The sequence below is a fragment of the Neovison vison genome, chromosome 6 (genome assembly GCF_020171115.1).
Source record: "Neovison vison isolate M4711 chromosome 6, ASM_NN_V1, whole genome shotgun sequence".
In the NCBI taxonomy this organism is placed as follows: domain Eukaryota; kingdom Metazoa; phylum Chordata; class Mammalia; order Carnivora; family Mustelidae; genus Neogale; species Neogale vison.
Window position 1 is genome coordinate 133,275,019 of NC_058096.1, and position 17,543 is coordinate 133,292,561.

At 42.5% G+C, this 17,543-nt stretch overlaps 1 protein-coding gene across 1 annotated transcript in view; it reads right to left on the reverse strand.

Moving 5' to 3' along the window:
• LOC122910132 (collagen alpha-4(VI) chain-like) overlaps positions 1-17,543 on the reverse strand; it is a 113,058-nt gene that overhangs the window by 81,036 nt on the left and 14,479 nt on the right. The window contains exons 4-7 of the mRNA XM_044254832.1: positions 13,767-14,372; positions 9,164-9,793; positions 2,715-3,260; positions 1,816-2,370 (exon numbers count right to left, since the gene is read on the reverse strand). Of these exons, the coding sequence (XP_044110767.1) occupies positions 1,816-2,370; positions 2,715-3,260; positions 9,164-9,793; positions 13,767-14,372 (2,337 nt within the window). The remainder of the gene's footprint in view (positions 1-1,815; positions 2,371-2,714; positions 3,261-9,163; positions 9,794-13,766; positions 14,373-17,543) is intronic.

The following is a 17,543-nucleotide window of genomic DNA, read 5'->3' on the forward strand; positions in this document are numbered from 1 at the left end:
AGACAAATCTGAAGATGAATGTAAATCCTAATTTACTACGTGGTACAAAATAATCTGAAAAGAGAAGTGAGAATCCTATATCTCTTAGCATGCCTGGAATAATACCTAGGTACATATAAACAAACAAACAGAAATGGATTTTACGTCCTGAAAAATCTGAACTACATAATGCAGGACAACCCAAAATCCATGCTTATTTAAAAAATAATTTCACATATCCACTCTTTTCGATTGATTTCTGAATTCAGCAAGGACACGGCAAAGTGATATCCTTTATGCAGTAAAACAAAAATATCAATTTAATACTCAAGAAAATTAGCTCCAGCTTTCAACACCAAACTTCTGGAAAATCCAAACCTGGACTCCCATTATTTCCTATCGGCATTTCTTACCTCTTCCTTGCTTTTCTCATTTGGTAATTCGGTATCATAGTAATAGCATCTGCTTCATATGGGGTCGATGTAGAAATATTAGGCTTTATGGGTTTCATTATACACTCCTTTATATGATTTCATACTATAATATGCTTTATTATACTATACTACACTTTACTATGTATTACTATACTGTATTATACCATTGTATACCATCCTATGACATTCTATACTATATCATACTATATTAAACTCTTCTATACTATACTAACTTTCATGTTGCCTTACAATATCATACAATACTGTACTACACCACACTACACTATACTACACACTATACTATACTACCCTCCTACTCAAAGTGTAATCTGAGTACCAGCAGGATCAGCATCACCTGGGAGCTTGTTAGAATTGCAGAATCCCACCCTAACCTACTGAATCAGAATCTGCATTTCAATGAGAGCTCCAGGTGATTCAAAAGCATATTCAAGTTTGAGAGGCCCTCTTCTGCTCTACCATGCTGTTCCAAAAAACAGTATAGAACAATACCTAGTATACAGACTCTAGAACAAGATGGCCTCAAGTTTAAATCTCAGCTGTGCTATTTACTTGGGCCAAATAACCTGATTTTGCTGTGCTTTAGTTTCCCCAACTGTAAAATACTATCTATTTAATAAGGTTATGTGAAGATTAAGTGTTCTAATATGTGGAGGCCAATGGAATCGCTCCTGGCACCAAAAAAAGACCATCTAAAGGTTAGCCATTCTGATTATAATGTGAGTTGCTGGAGAATCTCACTCCCTGTGGATAAGAGGGAGAGCTGTCCATGAAGATATGCTCTGGGTCAATGGCATGTTGTAAGGCAGGTCTTGGGGGAAGAGCAGACCTAGACTGTTGGGAGGAAGAACACCTGTCTCTGGACCTTATTTTTTAGGATAAAAACTCGAGGTGATAAAATGGTGTTGAGGATGACCTCAGCCATAGGAAAGCTTCCTGGCAACAAAGTAGAGAGGCCTCTGTACAAAGCCACGTAGAAAAAGACCTGTTCAAAAGAGCGCCTATGTACCTGCTATTATTCTCTGCTTCTATTTTCCTTCTGGTATGCCCAAATCTTCAGTAAATTGTATTTACAAATTCTAGTCTGGTTCTTCTATCTACAAGGAATAAACCTAAGAGTTGTAAGGACATTCTAAAGACAGACCTCTGAGAAGGTTCAGGCCCCTGGAGTCCAGAGTGGTGACAGCCATGATAACGATTGAAAGAAACCCTAGGGAAAGGTGAACCACAGCATCAGGGGTTCAGGCCCACTGTCCTCCCCTCAGAGTGACCCTCCCTCCCTCCTCCGGCTAGAAGGATCAGCTTCATTTTATTAATAGAGACAACAGCATCCCTGACACTTACAATGGGCTCATAGATCAAATAACAGCCCTCTGTCACTCACCTTGTGGAAGGCAGACCTTAAGAAGAATTTCCTTCTCCAAGTTCTGCAGGGACTCAAAATTCTCTTCATAGTATACTTTCTGTGGGTCATCAGTAATTTGCAAAAGCTGAGCACTTTTGGCTTCTCCCACCCCAATGGCAAAAATAATGATGTTCCTGTCCCTGAGAGCCTTGGCTGGCATGACTACATCATCCTGGGCAACCCCATCAGTGATCACAATCAAATACTGTTGAACATTGGGTCTTCCTCCTCTTGAACTGTCAAAAAAAGGCAGAGTGAAATTCAGGGCTTTCCCAGTGCGGGTGCCATCATTCATCTGCTGAACATTTGAGATGGCTCTGTGGATGTCCACCTTTGAGGAGTATTGGTCAAGCCTAAATTCTTCTCGGGGGGCTGAGCTGAACTGCAAAAGGCCAATCTGAATTTCATCAACACTAATATCAGCTTGGTTCACCATCCTCTTCACGAATCCCTTCATCTTTTCAAAGTTTTCCGGGGAGATGGATTCCGAACCATCTATCAGGAAGATAATATCAGCTTGCCTATTCTTACAGGCTGGGGACAAAAGGGAGAACAGAACATTTACTCAGAGTCTGAAACCAATAAACTATAAGTCCCCAGGGACAGTCCAGGGTGGCATATAGACAACATGAAAATATTTTTAAAGGGGGCAGAAAAGGAAGCCAATGAGATATATTTTTCTGTGACCCAGCACAAAGGAGGCACAGCTGATAAAGATAGGATCTAACCAGCTTACTTCATTCCAGGTAGTGGTCACTCTGTGTCCAGCATTCACTTTTGGACCCCAGTGAGTCCACACTTTGAGAATGAAGCCTATCTAATTAGATTTGATACATACACTTGGAGGGAAAGAGAGACTAGAAAGAAACAACACTTACTCTCTGAGGAGCAGATGTCTTGTACCACATCTTTTTGGATGGCCTTCAAGGAATCAAACTCGGGTGTGAAAATCATCTTGTCTTTAGCTATCTCCTTGAGCTCCATAACATTAGCATTTTTTACTCCAATAGCATAAATGGTGATTCCATCTCTCCTCAATGCCTCTGCAGGCTCAGCCACTGGGTCCTCAGATTTACCGTTTGTGATGATGATGAGGTACCAAGGCACATTGCTGCGAGTGGTATTCGCAAAGACCTGAGCCATGCTGCTCAAGGCCTCACCAGTCATGGTGCCCCCATTCTTCTGCTGGATGTCATCAATGGCTGCCTTCAGCCCTGACACACTGGAATACTGGTTGAGGATGAAATGAATATCAATTTCATCCGAGTACTGAACAACTCCGAACCGTACTCTGTCAGGCCCAATTTGGAACCTCTTTATGGCTTCCTTCATGAACATTTTCATTTCAAGAAAATTGTCATGGTTGATGCTGCTAGAGCCATCGATGAGGAAGTAAATATCGGCCTTCTCCATGTGTACACAGTCTAGACAATAAGAAGGAGCGACCTATTAGAATGGGGTGTGACATAGCCTGTAGCCAAAGCTGTTCATCCTGATCCCCACCCATAGGCCCTCAGCACTCATTGTCCCCTTGAGAGCCAACAGCTTTCTACTGAAGGTACCTGTGACTCTGTCTAGGGATATTGCTTGACCAGAAGCAAAACCAACTACATAGCAGGCAGGCCACAATGCCTGGGAGTGAGTTTGGAAGCACCACCAACCAATGACTGAGAGGGGAGTAGTGGATACATACCCAGCTCCCTTGTCCTTTGGGTGGGACAGCTCTGAGGCAAACTCTACGCAATCTCCCTGAGTCACAGCAGAACTGAGCCCCAGCTGCCTACAGCAATTACCTCATTAATTCAGCCTCAGTTGGCTGCCTTCCTTTCCTTTCTCAAATCTCCACCCCCCTACCATATTCCTGGGGTACACCTCCCAGATAAATCACTTGCATCCATATCCTTGTCTCAGAGTCTGTTTCTCAGAGTCTGTTTCTGGTGAACCACACTTCAGACGTGAAGTAAGTAGTACTTAATATTTCTCAAATGGGGAAGTTGAGGGGTGCCTGGGTGGCTCAGTGGGTTAAAGCCTCTGCCTTTGGCTCAGATCATGATTCCAGGGTTCTGGGATTGAGCCCGGCATCAGGCTCTCTGCTCAGCAGGGAGCCTGCTTCCTCCTCTCTCTCTGCCTGCCTCTCTGCCTACTTGTGATCTCTGTCTGTCAAATAAATAAATAAAATCTTCTTTTAAAAAATGGGGAAGTTGAGAACAAGCCAGAGTAAAATAACAGGACATATTTGAAGTTAGGAATTTTCTGAGTATCCAATATTCCCGTGTCCCACGTAAGTCAGCCCTCTTAAAATATAGGCAAAGAGTATACTTTCTGAAACTTAACTAATTTAAGATAAAATTTTCTGTTTTAAATGAGCCTTGCTTAACTGAATCACTGTGTATGAAGGCTTAGACTCCAAAGGGCAAAATGGTTCTACGTTTAGATCCTTTCTCAACCACTTGGTATCCAGGCTTGCCCCTTTGCGTCTCAATTTCCTAACCTGTCAAACGGCAATCTTAACACCTACTCAGTAAAATTATAGTGAGGACTAAATCAGATCATAGAAAAATAGCAGAGCTGATTATTAAAAATGAATAAGATCACCCATCGTCACACAGCAGATTCTTTAAAAAAAAAAAAAAAAGACACATTATTTTCTTCTTGCACCACTCAGAAAATGTGGTCCAGCCTTGTGTTTCTAATCTCTAGACTCCCTTGCCCCAGGGAAGAATCAGGAGACTTTCCATGTTTCCTGGCTGGATGGGAAGTGGTCTGAGGTGGCAGATGGGCTCCCTTGGTCAGGCCGTTCACTTGGAAGGACCTTGGTCTGCATGATACATGGGACATACTTATAAAGTATTCATTGTTTATCAGAATGAAGTTCAAAGGCAACTGGACACCCTGCACTATATCTGACAATTCTAGTCTAGCGGGGCAGATATTGGAAGGCGGTGTGACTTGGAAGGGTGTGGAAAATAGTTATCTACCTCTCTGGTAGAGTGTTTGTGAATTCTTGGAGACTCAAGGGGAAGTTATAGAAAAAGAAGGCAGAAATGCAGACCTTACCAGAAGCCATCCATTCACTGATGACAGCTAGATGGCTTGCTCAAGTCTGCAAAAAAGATTATTGGGCAGGAAGAGGCATCTCTGGAGCCAGCCCCAGGCAGCAGTAGTCCAAAGACGCTCCACTGCAGCGCAGGGCCTTTGCATAGTCCAAAGGATCCCAAAGCCCTAAAGAGTGTCTGGCACTATACATTCATGCCAATCTTGGCAGATGGAACTTTGAGGCAAGAGGGAAGAGAGAGAATCACTTTTATAGTCTGGACACTGTTATGCATCCATATCTATCACATATACAAAATGCTTAGCAGAGCCTGCCACAGAGCTGATGAGTAATAAATGGCAGATATTATAGTCATGATCTTATAAGACATTGTAAGTCATGATCTCATGGTCATCTGGGACAGATTTCTGGTAAAATTGCCCCAGCTTCCATTTACCTTAACCACTCTAGATTTTGGACTGATTTTCCTGATTTCAGGTTAAATTTTAGCTGTTATGCAGTGTGGGAATGAAATCAACCCTCACCCCTTATGCTGTCTATGAATTAGAAAAGAGAAATGGAGGCTTCTTCTCCCCTTCTCCCCTACAGATTATAGGGAGTGGGTGCCCAAGGAAATGAAATTCATAATGATTTTGTTTCTCATTCCCATAACAGAGAAAGGGACCAAAAATACATGCCAAAGTGAAAGATGGGAATTTATTTAGATATTTTAAATCTCTAGACCTCGGCACAAGTAATGCAAGAAGTTACAAGATTATTTATTGATTGTTTAAAAAAAAAAAAAGCTAAGTGATTTTCCCCTGAAGATATAATCACAGCCTTGAATTTTAAGTTAATTATCTACATTTCAAGTAGTCAACTTCTTTCTATTATCCTGATTTGAATCTTAGAAATATCAGCATGGGTGGACAAAAATAGACAAATGAACAGACACAAAGATACTTAGGGTAGCTGGTAAGTGGAAAATTAGGGACTTAAAATTCAGGCACTTTCACTCCAAGGTGCATATACTTAACTGCTGTGTTTTCTCTGGTGGTTTTTTTTTAAGGATTTTATTTATTTATTTGACAGAGAGAGATCACAAGTAGGCAGAGAGTCAGGCAGAGAGAGAGAGGGAAGCAGGCTCCCCGCCGAGCAGAGAGCCAGATGTAGGGCTCGATCTCAGAACCCTGAGGTCATGACCTGAGCCAAAGGCAGAGGCTTAACCCACTGAGCCACCCAGATGTCCCTCTCTGGTGTTTTTTGAAACTGCATACATAGCAGGAGCTCTCCTAACAAACTTCCTCTTAAGCAGCTCACCAGGTAACTGACTTCTTCCCTTTCTCCAGTCACACATGTGCAACTGCCCCTCAGAACAATGTATTACTTAAAATAGAACCCCTGGAAGATTTTACTAGTTACCAAGCACATTTAGTTACAGCTTTAAGAAAAACACATACTGGCAACAGGCCTTTGGGGGAAAGGACAATATACAATCTTGAAGCTGAACAGCTGGGAATGCCTAGCCAGCTCAGGGTGGAATCCGCCTGCTTCCCTTTTCTGTTATCTCCCCTTTCTCCTCCCAAAAGCGCCTGTTGTTAGTTAGAGGAGTCCTTTGAATGTGCTTGTTTAACTATAAAGTTTGCCCTCCTTCTTGTTTGTCCGCAAGACATGTGACTAATGTTTGACCTTCATTGGCTCTTTTGTTGGTTATTGTTTCTACCTAATAAAAGTGAGACTGTGGAGTTGCTCGGGGCAGCAGTCTTTTCGACTGTTGTCCCCTGCTCCCTTTCTCTTGCAGCCAACTTGTTTGTGCCTAATTCTTCTCCCGTTCGCCCGCTGGAAGCGGCACACATGAATGATGCTCCCACAATACACTGAGTGCCCACTCCATGGAACCCTCAAGGGTAACACAACACAGTTCTGCTTAACTCAGTGGAAGATGTGAAAATTAATAAAGGGAGGCTTCTCTAAAATGGAGATGGCAGAGCAGAAAGGGGAACTCTCATGCCCTACCACTTGTCCATTTCAGTCCCCAACAGAAGAATCCTCAGCAGGAAAGAAACGATTCTAGCCCCAACAGGAAAAGAATGAATAATGCATCTCCTAGAAGAAATCAACTATCCCAGCAACTCAGCCAAGGGGAAACTGCCATCACTCTGAGCTCTTGCATTTTTCTAATGGACTTTCATTCAAAACAATCCCTCCCAATTTCTTCCTTCTCAATAAAATAATATTCTTTTTTTTTCTTTTTTTAAACATTTTTAAATTCAATTTTTTTTCAATTTATTTATTTTCAAAAAAACAGTATTCATTATTTTTCACCACACCCAGTGCTCCATGCAAGCCGTGCCCTCTATAATACCCACCACCTAATACTCCAACCTCCCACCCCCCGCCACTTCAAACCCAATAAAATAATATTCTTCTCCTTTTTTTGTTGGACTTACCTACTGCTATTGCTATAGCTTGCCTATCCCGAATCGCAGTTCTCTGCCATTCCCAAATTAACCCATTTTTACTGGTGAAGTAACTGACTGTTTTATTTGTAAAGTCAACAAAGAATAAGCCTACCAAGAATAATGTGGGTTTATGCTCAGCCTATGTATGGCAGTTTTGTTACTACAATTACACAACAAATCAAATATTGTACAAATCAATAGGACGTGAGTGTGAATAAAAGAGGTTTATTATGTCTATGAAAACCAGATTAACTGCTTAGACAAGATCCAACAAAGCAAATTGTTTTAAAGGAAATTGTTGGTGTACCAGATAGCACTACAAAAACTGAATCTTTGAGACTATCAAAAATCAGGATTCTATACTCAAATTGTTTCAAAAGTGGCTAAGTTTTCTTCCCACTCTAAAGAAACTAGAAATTAGGGGCACCTGAGTGGCTCAGTGGGTTGAGACTCTCTGCCTTAGGCTCAGGTCCAAATCTCAGGGTCCTGGGATCGAGCCCCACATCAGGCTCTCTGCTCAGTGGGGAGCCTGCTTCCCCCATTCTCTCTGCCTGCCTCTCTGCCTACTTGTAATCTCCCTCTGTCAAACAAATAAATAAAATCTTTTAAAAAAATAAAGAAACTAGAAATTACACAAACTATACTATTGGATGTTTGATGAAGAAAACATACGGAAATCCAATCAGCGGGGCTCATTTTCAAAGAAGCCTTGGCTCTACACAAAAGACTGGCAAATTAATGTTCATTTACATGTTAAGTTAAATTTTTTTAATTTCAAGCATGTTATCTTTTTAGAAATCATGTTCTACTTCAAGAAAGTTAAGATTCAGTAAATCCATACTTACATCCTTAAAGCTTCTACTATAAATTACATATTACATATATTTTCATCAAACTGATGAAAAAAGGGGCACCTGGGTGGCTTAGTGGATTCAGTGTCTGCCTTCAGCTCCGGTCATGATCTCAGGGCCCTGAGACTGAGTCCCACACAGGACTCCTTGCTCAGCAGAAAGTCTGCTTCTCAGGCGCCTGGGTGGCTCAGTCATTGAGCGTCTACCTTCTGCTCAGTTCATGATCTCAGGGTCCAGGATCAAGCCCCCCCCCTCCCTGCCCAGCAGGGAGCCTGCTTCTCCCTCTCCCTCTCCCTCTGCCCCTGCCCTTGCTGTAGTCTCTCTCTGTCTCTCTTTCACATCCTTCTTCCCTTCTCTCTCCCTCTCTCTCTCTCAAATAAATAAATAAAATTTTTTTTAAAATTTTTTTAAAAAGTAAAGAAAGTCTGCTTTTCCCTCTCCCTCTGCCTGCCACTCCCCTTGCTCTCTCTCTCTCTCTGTCCAACGAATAAATAAAATCCTTTTTAAAATAAAAAATAAAAATAAATTTTAAAAACTAATAAAAGGAATGAAGGCTAAGATAGGATGAAGGAGGAATATTCACTTTTTCTTCATATTCTTTTGCCCTGTTTGGAATCAAAACAAAAATAAATTTTGTGGGTTTTTTTTAAAGATTTTATTTATTTATTTGACAGAGAGAGACACGCAAAAGAGGGAACACAAGCAGGGGAAGTAGCAGAGGGAGAAGCAGGCCTCCCACTGAACAGGGAGCCCAATGCTGGGCTTGATCCCAGGACCCTGGGATCATGACCCGAGCTGAACGCAGACACTTTATTGACTGAGCCACCCAGGCACCTCCTGTGTTCTTGTTTTTTAAGAAACTGACTCCAAAATCTTTCCTTTGTTGAGGAGTAGAGGAGGCAGGTATGTGGAACAAGCAGAGTGAAGATATTTAAAAAAAAAAAAAAAAAAAAGATCAAATTTGGAAAAGGTTCTCCTACCTTCTTGCGGATCCTGGCCCATCCCAGAAAGGGAAACGCTTCTGTCCACAGTCTCAGGGCAGAGCTGGTTCCTAATCTTGTTTCCCACAACAGAGAGTTGCAGAAAAGATTCCAGCAAGATGACGTGCTTCCAAGGAGGATATGACGCTATAGTCTCCAGGTCCTTACTCTCTGAGGCAAGGTGGGTGCCCACCCCGTAGATGATAACCCCTGCCTTACGGAGGAGTGAAGCTGGCTTGGACAACTCATCTTGGGAGAAGCCTTCTGTGATGACCACCGCCATCTGCTGCACACCGTGCTTGGACCGCCTGCCCTTTTCCTCAATGAAAACCTGATTCCTTAGGAACTCCAAAGCAGCTCCAGTCTGGGTCCTTCCACTTCTTCTCCGGTAGGTTAATTTGTCCAAATACTCCAAGATTTGGGCTGGGTTCTGAAATGCATCTAAGGAAAACTCAAGTCGTGGTTTCTCACTGTAAAAGACCAAGCCAATTCTCACACCATCTGGATGAACGTTTAGAGAGCTGACAGTGGTCTTTAAGAACTTGACAATTTGTTGGAAATTTGATTGCCTGTCCCAACTGAATTCCTCAATGAGAAAGACCAAATCAGTGGGGATAGTTGTCGGACATGCTATAAACAAAAACAGAAAGAAGGACTTTAGCATGAGAACAGAGTAATAAAGACAATATACTCATTTGGTATCATATTATATTTTTATGTTTTACTATGCTATCTTTTTATATACTGTAATAATATATTTAGTATTACAAACTCTAAAAGTATATCATACTAATTTATATGAATGGGTTTTAGAATTTAGTGGAAGTCTTTATGAGCAGTATTTGGCATGATGGTCAAAGAACATCACAGGTTTCATATTTATCACAGAATTTTTCACTGGGAAGAGTATTCACATCACTTGCAAAATATGTAAATATGTGAATATCCACAAGAAGTGCTTTAAGATAAATTTTTCAATTTGTCAATGTCCATTAGAAACATCTGAGCCTGCCTCGACTAGGTTTTTTTTCCCCTTTTTTTCCCCCACTGAATCAAATTCTCTATTATAGGCCTAAAACCTCCTTGACTTAATAATTTTTCCTCTCAGTACAGATACAAATAAGAGATTGTGACTATTAACTTGTGCATCTTTCTCTGATAAATCTTATGTCACTTCAACAGAGACAACATGAAATGTTGCGATTGCCTGTGAAAAGTCTTTGTCCACAAATTGGGCTAACTGACTTTTTCATTTTGCTATAAAAGAGCCTTTGCTTGAACCTACCTCAAATGGGAGCATGGAGCTGTACCTGCCTAAACTCCCTTCCAAGAGGAGTGCAGACCCTCCCTCCAAATTTAAGATTTTGCCTGCCTAACGCAGGGAAACCCACTGTGTCCACATACATATGAGAACAGAAACCTCCCTAACACAGAACCAAAATCACCCATGCAAAAGGCTGAAGCCAAGGTATAGAGAGTGGAGTCCTGGTAAATAATGTTTAGAGAGAGGGTGCCTGGGTGGCTCAGTGGGTTAAAGCCTCTGCCTTCAGCTCAGGTCATGATCCCAGGATCCTGGGATCGAGTCCTGCATCGGGCTCTCTGCTCAGCGGGGAGCCTGCTTCCTCCTCTCTCTCTGCCTACATCTGATCTCTGTCAAATAAATAAATAAAATCTTTTTTAAAAAAATGTTTAGAGAGACAATAATCACCTTTTGACTCACCTTTGGCCTCTCACGATCCTGTGATTTCCCTTTTTTATAAAGACCCTCAAATAATCCTAGATTTGAAGAGTGTTGCCCCCTGATTTTGCCAAATCTAAAACATGTTCTATAGAAACTCCAAAGCATCTTTGACTTCTCCCTTCCTTCATCTGCTGGTACCAAGTGCTATTACAGATGACCCTCGACCAACATGGGTTTGCCCTATGATGGTCCTCTTATACACACGGGATTTCTTTTTAAGAGTTGGCACCAAAAGCCACAAGGCATTTATTTACAACTGCCCACCCAAGTCTCTAGGGACACAATCAAAGGTGCCTACTATCTTCTGAGTACGAGGGAGGCCCGCCAAGGCTGTCAGCAGCCCCTGGGGCCCTGGGACTCGGTAGGGCTGCAGGATGCCCTGTGTGCCCATGGGGTGGTTGGGTAAAGTGCCAGGGTTGGGGCAGGAGGCTGGGTTGAAGCAGAGGAACATGCCTAGAGGTCAGGGACAGCACTGGGCAGGAAACCTTGAGCTCCTGGTGTACCCACACCCTCCCACTTGGCTCTCCACTCACCAGGGTCTCAGACAGACTCCTTTCCATTGTGGTGCTCCTCCCCTCCACTTTCCAGAAGCCAGTGCACTCATGGCGGGCCACATCTGCCCATGTCCACAGGCTAGTGCTACAGCCCCAGGCCAATAGGGCAGCTATACTACACCTCAAGGTTACTGCCACCAGCCACAGGCCCTCCTGGCAGCTGCCTCCACCAACTGGAAACCACCAGGCTGTAGGACATCGCCATCTCCATGCCAAGCCTAACCTGTGCAGCCCTGGCTCAGCCTGCCTGTATGCGGATTTGTTGCCATAAATGTATGTACAGTACTATAAAAGTATTTTCTCATTGTTATGATTTTCTTAATAGCATTTTTCTCTTCTCCGGCTTACTTTATTGAAGAATGCAGTATATGATACATATAACATACAAAAATGTGTTAATCCACTGTTTAAGCTATCCGTAAGCTTTCTGATCAACAGTATGCTATGAGTAGTTATGTTTGGGGAAAGTCAAAATTTACATGGAGACTTTCAGCTGTGGGGGTGGGGTAAGGGCCCCTAACTCCTGAGTTGTTCAAGGGTCAACTGTATTTTTCTTTCAAGTAGTCTTCAAGATTCATTCCTTTTCCTCATTATCAGAGTGAGCATTGCTCTTGACCCAAGTAACTCCTCCATATGTGGATAAATGACAGCTCAGCTTTACAGTCTTTCTGAGTCTGAGGTGTCGTGTGGAACTCAGCCTGCCTTTTGAAGCCTTCCTTTAAGACCATTTTGGTCATGTTATTTTTCCTGCCTAAAAGCCTACAGTTACTTCCCAGGTCCTTTAGGACCGTTGGGGTCCATCCTACCTCATCAGTCTCATCTCTCACTACCTCTCATTACCTCTCACTACCCTCCCCCTCCTCCAATCGGCTCCATTTTTTCATTTTCTTCCACATTTATCCAGACTGTTTCCACTTCCGCTTTCCACTTACTAAAGGTCTTCCCCTTACCAAGAAGGCTCTTCCCTTTTCCCTATATATTATTGATGGACAAACACAATTCTGCCCAGGTCAGATTCTCCATTTCCCACGCCCCTTCTATTCTACTTCAACTTAATGTAATGTCTTTAAGGTGCTTCTTAGTTCCTTATTATCTGTGCTTGGATTTTCCTCGTCTTGTCTCACATGTGTTGGTCTCTCTGACTATAAAATGCAAAGGACTTTCAAGCTCTACATGTTGAGAGGTCTGGGCAGAGCTCTGAAAATTCAGAGAAAGAAGGGATTTATCATTTCTGTTGTGAAGATCAACCAGAAGCTCTGCCAAGAAGATAACAACTAAAGGATGAAGTTTTGCCTGTGGGCATCTAGGCTGGTGGTCTAATGCATTCAAGGACAGAGATAGTGGTGGGAAAGTATGGCACATATAGAGCAAATGGTGAGTGGTTCAGTTTGGCTAATGGTTAGAACATATAAAGGGACTTAGCAGGACATAAGGTTCAATGGTTCTCATCCCCAGGGGACATTTTGAAATATATGGGAATGTTTTGAATTGTCCTTGGAGATGCTGTTGGCAGGGACCAGGAATGCTAGACCTCTGACAGTGCATAGTACAATCCTACACTATGAATGTCTCCCTCAAAATGTTAATAACACCTCCCTTGAGCATTTTGAATACCAGCTTCTTTGGGGAGAAGTCTGAATTCTCCTTCTCCTAGAAAAGGCATATGGTAACTTGAATTATTGTTCAGAGATATTAACTCCCTACATCTCACTTCCATGGGAGAAATATACTTTCTTATTCCATTGATGATGACATGACTATATGAATTGCTTGGCGAATGGGATGTTAGCAGATGATGAAGCAGAGGTTTTAAAAGTGCTTATGTAATTAGGTTTTCTCTCTTGCACCCCTGCAGTTACCATGGAAATAATGTGCCCAAACTAGCCTAATAATTACAGGAGGAAGATGAGAGCTATGGAGCAGAGCCAAATGTAGATCAACCAACCCTCAGCCAAATCTCAAATCTGTGAAAAAGCCCAGGGAAGATCAGCAAAACCATTCAGTTGAGCCCAACAAAGATCAGTTGATCCCCAGCCGATCAGCAAAAATAAATGATTCTTTTGGCCACTGACTTTTTGGATGGCTTCTTCTGCAGCCTCACTGTGATCGTAGTTAACTAATACATGGTATGTGCCTGAGGAAAGCCCATGCCACCTCCTCTTCCCCATCCACTGGTGCTGGTATCCCTGTACTGAGGAATCCAGAATTCTCCCCTTCTCTGCTCTTCCCCAGAGTTTCTTTTTTTCTTTTCTCCCCCAGAGTTTCTGAGACCTCCCAGTGACTGACACATGTAGGGACAAAATCTTACCTAATACAGGCTCCTTCTCAGATGCAATCCCAAACCCAGGCTGCCTGGTCCCTTGGATCACCACACCCACATCCTGCATCAACTGTCTGACTCCATCTTGTCCTTCCATCTCATATACAAGGGGTGGGGTTGCCATCCCCTCCAGTTCTCTCCTGTCGAAGTCCTGGACACCCACAGACATGACTTTCACGCCTTTCTCCCTCAATTTCTGTGCAGCATCCCAGAACTCATCCTCAGATTTGCCTGAGGTCATGACCACTGCATACTGGGGAACACCCTGGAGAAACCGGCTTCCTGCTGCCTCCTGGAAGAAGGTCTGATGAAGGTATCGCAGGGCTTTGCCTGTCCTTCTGGAGCCACCTCGGGGTAAAAAGTGGTCACGGATGTGAGCAGTCATCTCATCCCGGGTCTGGTAGGTATTGAGTAAAAATTCAGTATGACCTTGACCACCATACTGAGCCAGCCCAATCTGGTACTTGTTCCTGCCAACATCCAGGAGGTCAACCACTCTGGAGATGAAATTCTGCATCCACTGGAAAGTGGCCCATGATGTGTCCTGTGAGGTGTCGGCAAGAAAGACTACATCTGCATAAACCTGGGAGAATTCTGGAATTGAAGAGAGGAGGAAGAAGGCAAAGACAGAGAAGAGGAAGTAAATCAAATCAAGATCTCATGAAAACTGAATACAATGATGCAGGAAATATAAGAGGGAGAGGTACTGTATTTATGTAACAATGTACATATTCTACTTCACCTCCTCAATGTGAGCCTTTCACAAGACTCTCTCCCTCTTGCACCCTGCTGCCTTTGTTGTCTGTTTTATTACACTAAAGCACCTCTTGCCTACTCTTCTTCCACCAACGGAAGAGGCAAGGGAAATAGACATATATGGAGGAGTTATTTTGTGTTAGCTATTTTTATACTCATTTCATTTAGTCTCCAAAAACCATCCTACTAGGCAAGTGTTATTATCTTCACTGTACAGATGAGAACACTAATGTGAAGAAGTAAAGCTGCTTGTCCACACTCAGCTAACTAGAAAGTGGCACAGGCAGGATCAAGAACATAGGTCTTCTGGACTTCCTTTGGACAACATGGCAAGACATCCTTTTCTACCCATGAAGACTGTGCTCATTGTTCAACCCCCAGCTCTGAGGTTCCTTCACCTAGGAAGTCCCCCCAGGTTCTCCAGTGATGGCAGCCAGCTCATTCTCCTGCCCTCCCACTACACTCAGTGTGTCCTAGCTCATACTGTATTTAGGTGTCCTGGTCAGAATATTAGGCTTTGACACCCCTTCTTACCTTTTATCTTACCCTCCACTGTGGAGCACAAAGTCTGAAGAATGCTTCCTGAGAAATCCTGAAGGGTGTTAAAGTTTTCGATGTTGAAGAGATACTTCTCAAATGGCTCACTAGCTATTTTTTCCAATTCCTGGATATCCTGAACATTGACCCCTACCACATACATAACGACTCCATATTCTTTTAATTTGTTGACTGCCTCCTGGACTTCATCATTTGACTCCCAATCTGTCACCAGGATAACTATCTAAGGAACCCTGTCCTTGGCCCGGCTGACAACTGCCTCAGTCAAATAGCGTATCCTCATAAACTCCAGGGCACTTCCTATGTTTGTGTCTCCTGTACGGTAGGGAAGATTCTGGATCTGCTCCAGGACCACACTCTTCAGAGGGTACTGGTTCAGCTGAAAGGCTGGGTATATGTTGTCATTATACTGAGCAAGTCCCACTCGGACCTGGTCACTGGTGATGTCAAGCCCCAAAACCACAGAATAAAGGAAGTTCTTCACTTTCTGGAAGTTCTGGGGTCCAATGCAGGTTGAGCTGTCTACTAGGAAGACAATGTCTGCTAGGACTGCCTCTCTGCAAGCTGCAAGAAGGAAGACAAAATCTTGGAGTCACTCAAAATTCTTGGAACTAATGGGGCAGAATGGTATACAGAAAGGAGAGTAGGGCCAATCAGACTATACTCTATGGCCTTCAGACACCCTAAATGATAATGTTCAGAGAAGTAATAACATTCCCTGTGCCTTTCCTTCCCTCAACTCCATCATCTCCCGAGGGTTCTATCTTGTTCTACTGATATGTCCAATCTTGAAACTCACTTGGACATCCCTTGAATCTCATAAAGAAGAAAACCCCTTCTTTAAAGGTATATGTAGTATATGTAGCAGTATGCTGAGAAAGGAGTTTTCCTCTTTCCAGTGAAAATAAACTTCATCTCTACAAGTATGCTGGTACCAACAGGCCAGAAAGCTGGAATGTGTCCTGTGTTTCATTATATACATCATTGTAGCTCCACCACATAGAGCTACCTTTATCAACCACCTTTCAAAGACTCGGTTTTCTTCTCTACAGCACTGAAATCTTTATACCAGCCCTCACACTCTCAAAAGGTTGTTTTGAGGATAAAATAAGATAATCTACTGTAGCAGACATTATTTGTGCTCTGCCCAGGTTCTTTTGAATTCCTTTTCACCATTTCTGTACACTGTTCATTGGAGAACTTCCCTTCAGCTGTTGGAGCTGCTTTGCCTACTATATATGAAAGCCTAGCTGAAGCATAATTTATATTCCTGAGTTCTCCTGTAGAATCAAGCTAAAACTACCCTTCGCTTGCCTGAGATTACATTCTTCCTTTCTTTCCTCTACATCTCTGTCTTGCACCCCCCCCACATCCTTACCAATCTCTTGGGAGCTCTTCCATAATAAATAATGTATATACAAATCCTTGCCTCAAGCTCTGCTTCTGGGGAATGCAATCTACAACACTTGTCCTATTGGAATGGATCTGGTCTTAAAAACCTGGGACCAAATCCTAGCTGTGCCATCCAGTTATGTTACCTTTGCTCTCAGTTTCCTCACCTAAAAAATGCAAATAATAATACCAGTTGCCTCACATATCCATGTAAAAGTAAATACTAATTACCCTACATATCATACACATCCCATGGGTCTAACAAAGAATCACCTTGCATATGTATCTATCAGTCAGAAGGACAATGTAAACAAGTTTGTCAAATAGTATAGTACCAAGCAAATGGTTTTTAGTATTACTAGGTATTTAAAACCTTTTTGTAAACCCTAGAGTGATACACAAAAACAAGGTATATGATTTGGCTGTACAAATGCAATACTACCTGCAGCAACAACCACACACCTGCAGCAACAAATGGGTAAAAAGCTTCAACACTACTTCCAATTTACCTACCTTATGTAGAAATGCCAAAATAATGAATAAGTAATGAAGGCTCTATCCTCTTATGCATATTGATGAAAACCACCAGCAAGCTTCTCTTCCTCTGATCAAAGTTCCTTGCTTTCTCATAAAATTAAGTAATAAACTCCTAAAGGATTTCTGCAAGTCTCTACCCCATCACCACCAACAGGAGTACAAAGCTAATGACAGTTAGATTATCATGGCTAATGGCCATAATGCTATCATCTCTGATGGGCTGAACACTAGGATAAGCACCCGACTTACATAATTTTATTTAATGACTTCAACAACTCTCTGAGGCAGGTACTACCACCCTAGGAAGAAAATTTAGATTCAGGGAGATAAAGTAACTTGTTCGAATTGACACCGTTAAGAAGTGGAGGACTGGGATTTGAGCCCAGACCTTACTTTTCCTTAAATTCATCCTCATAACCAATACTTTATACCAACACAGTGGCAATAAAATAAGCAAGCTTCCTGGAGGGTCTACTGCTGCTCTCTCTTCCTCAGCCCCCCACCCAGGCAACATGGATAAGT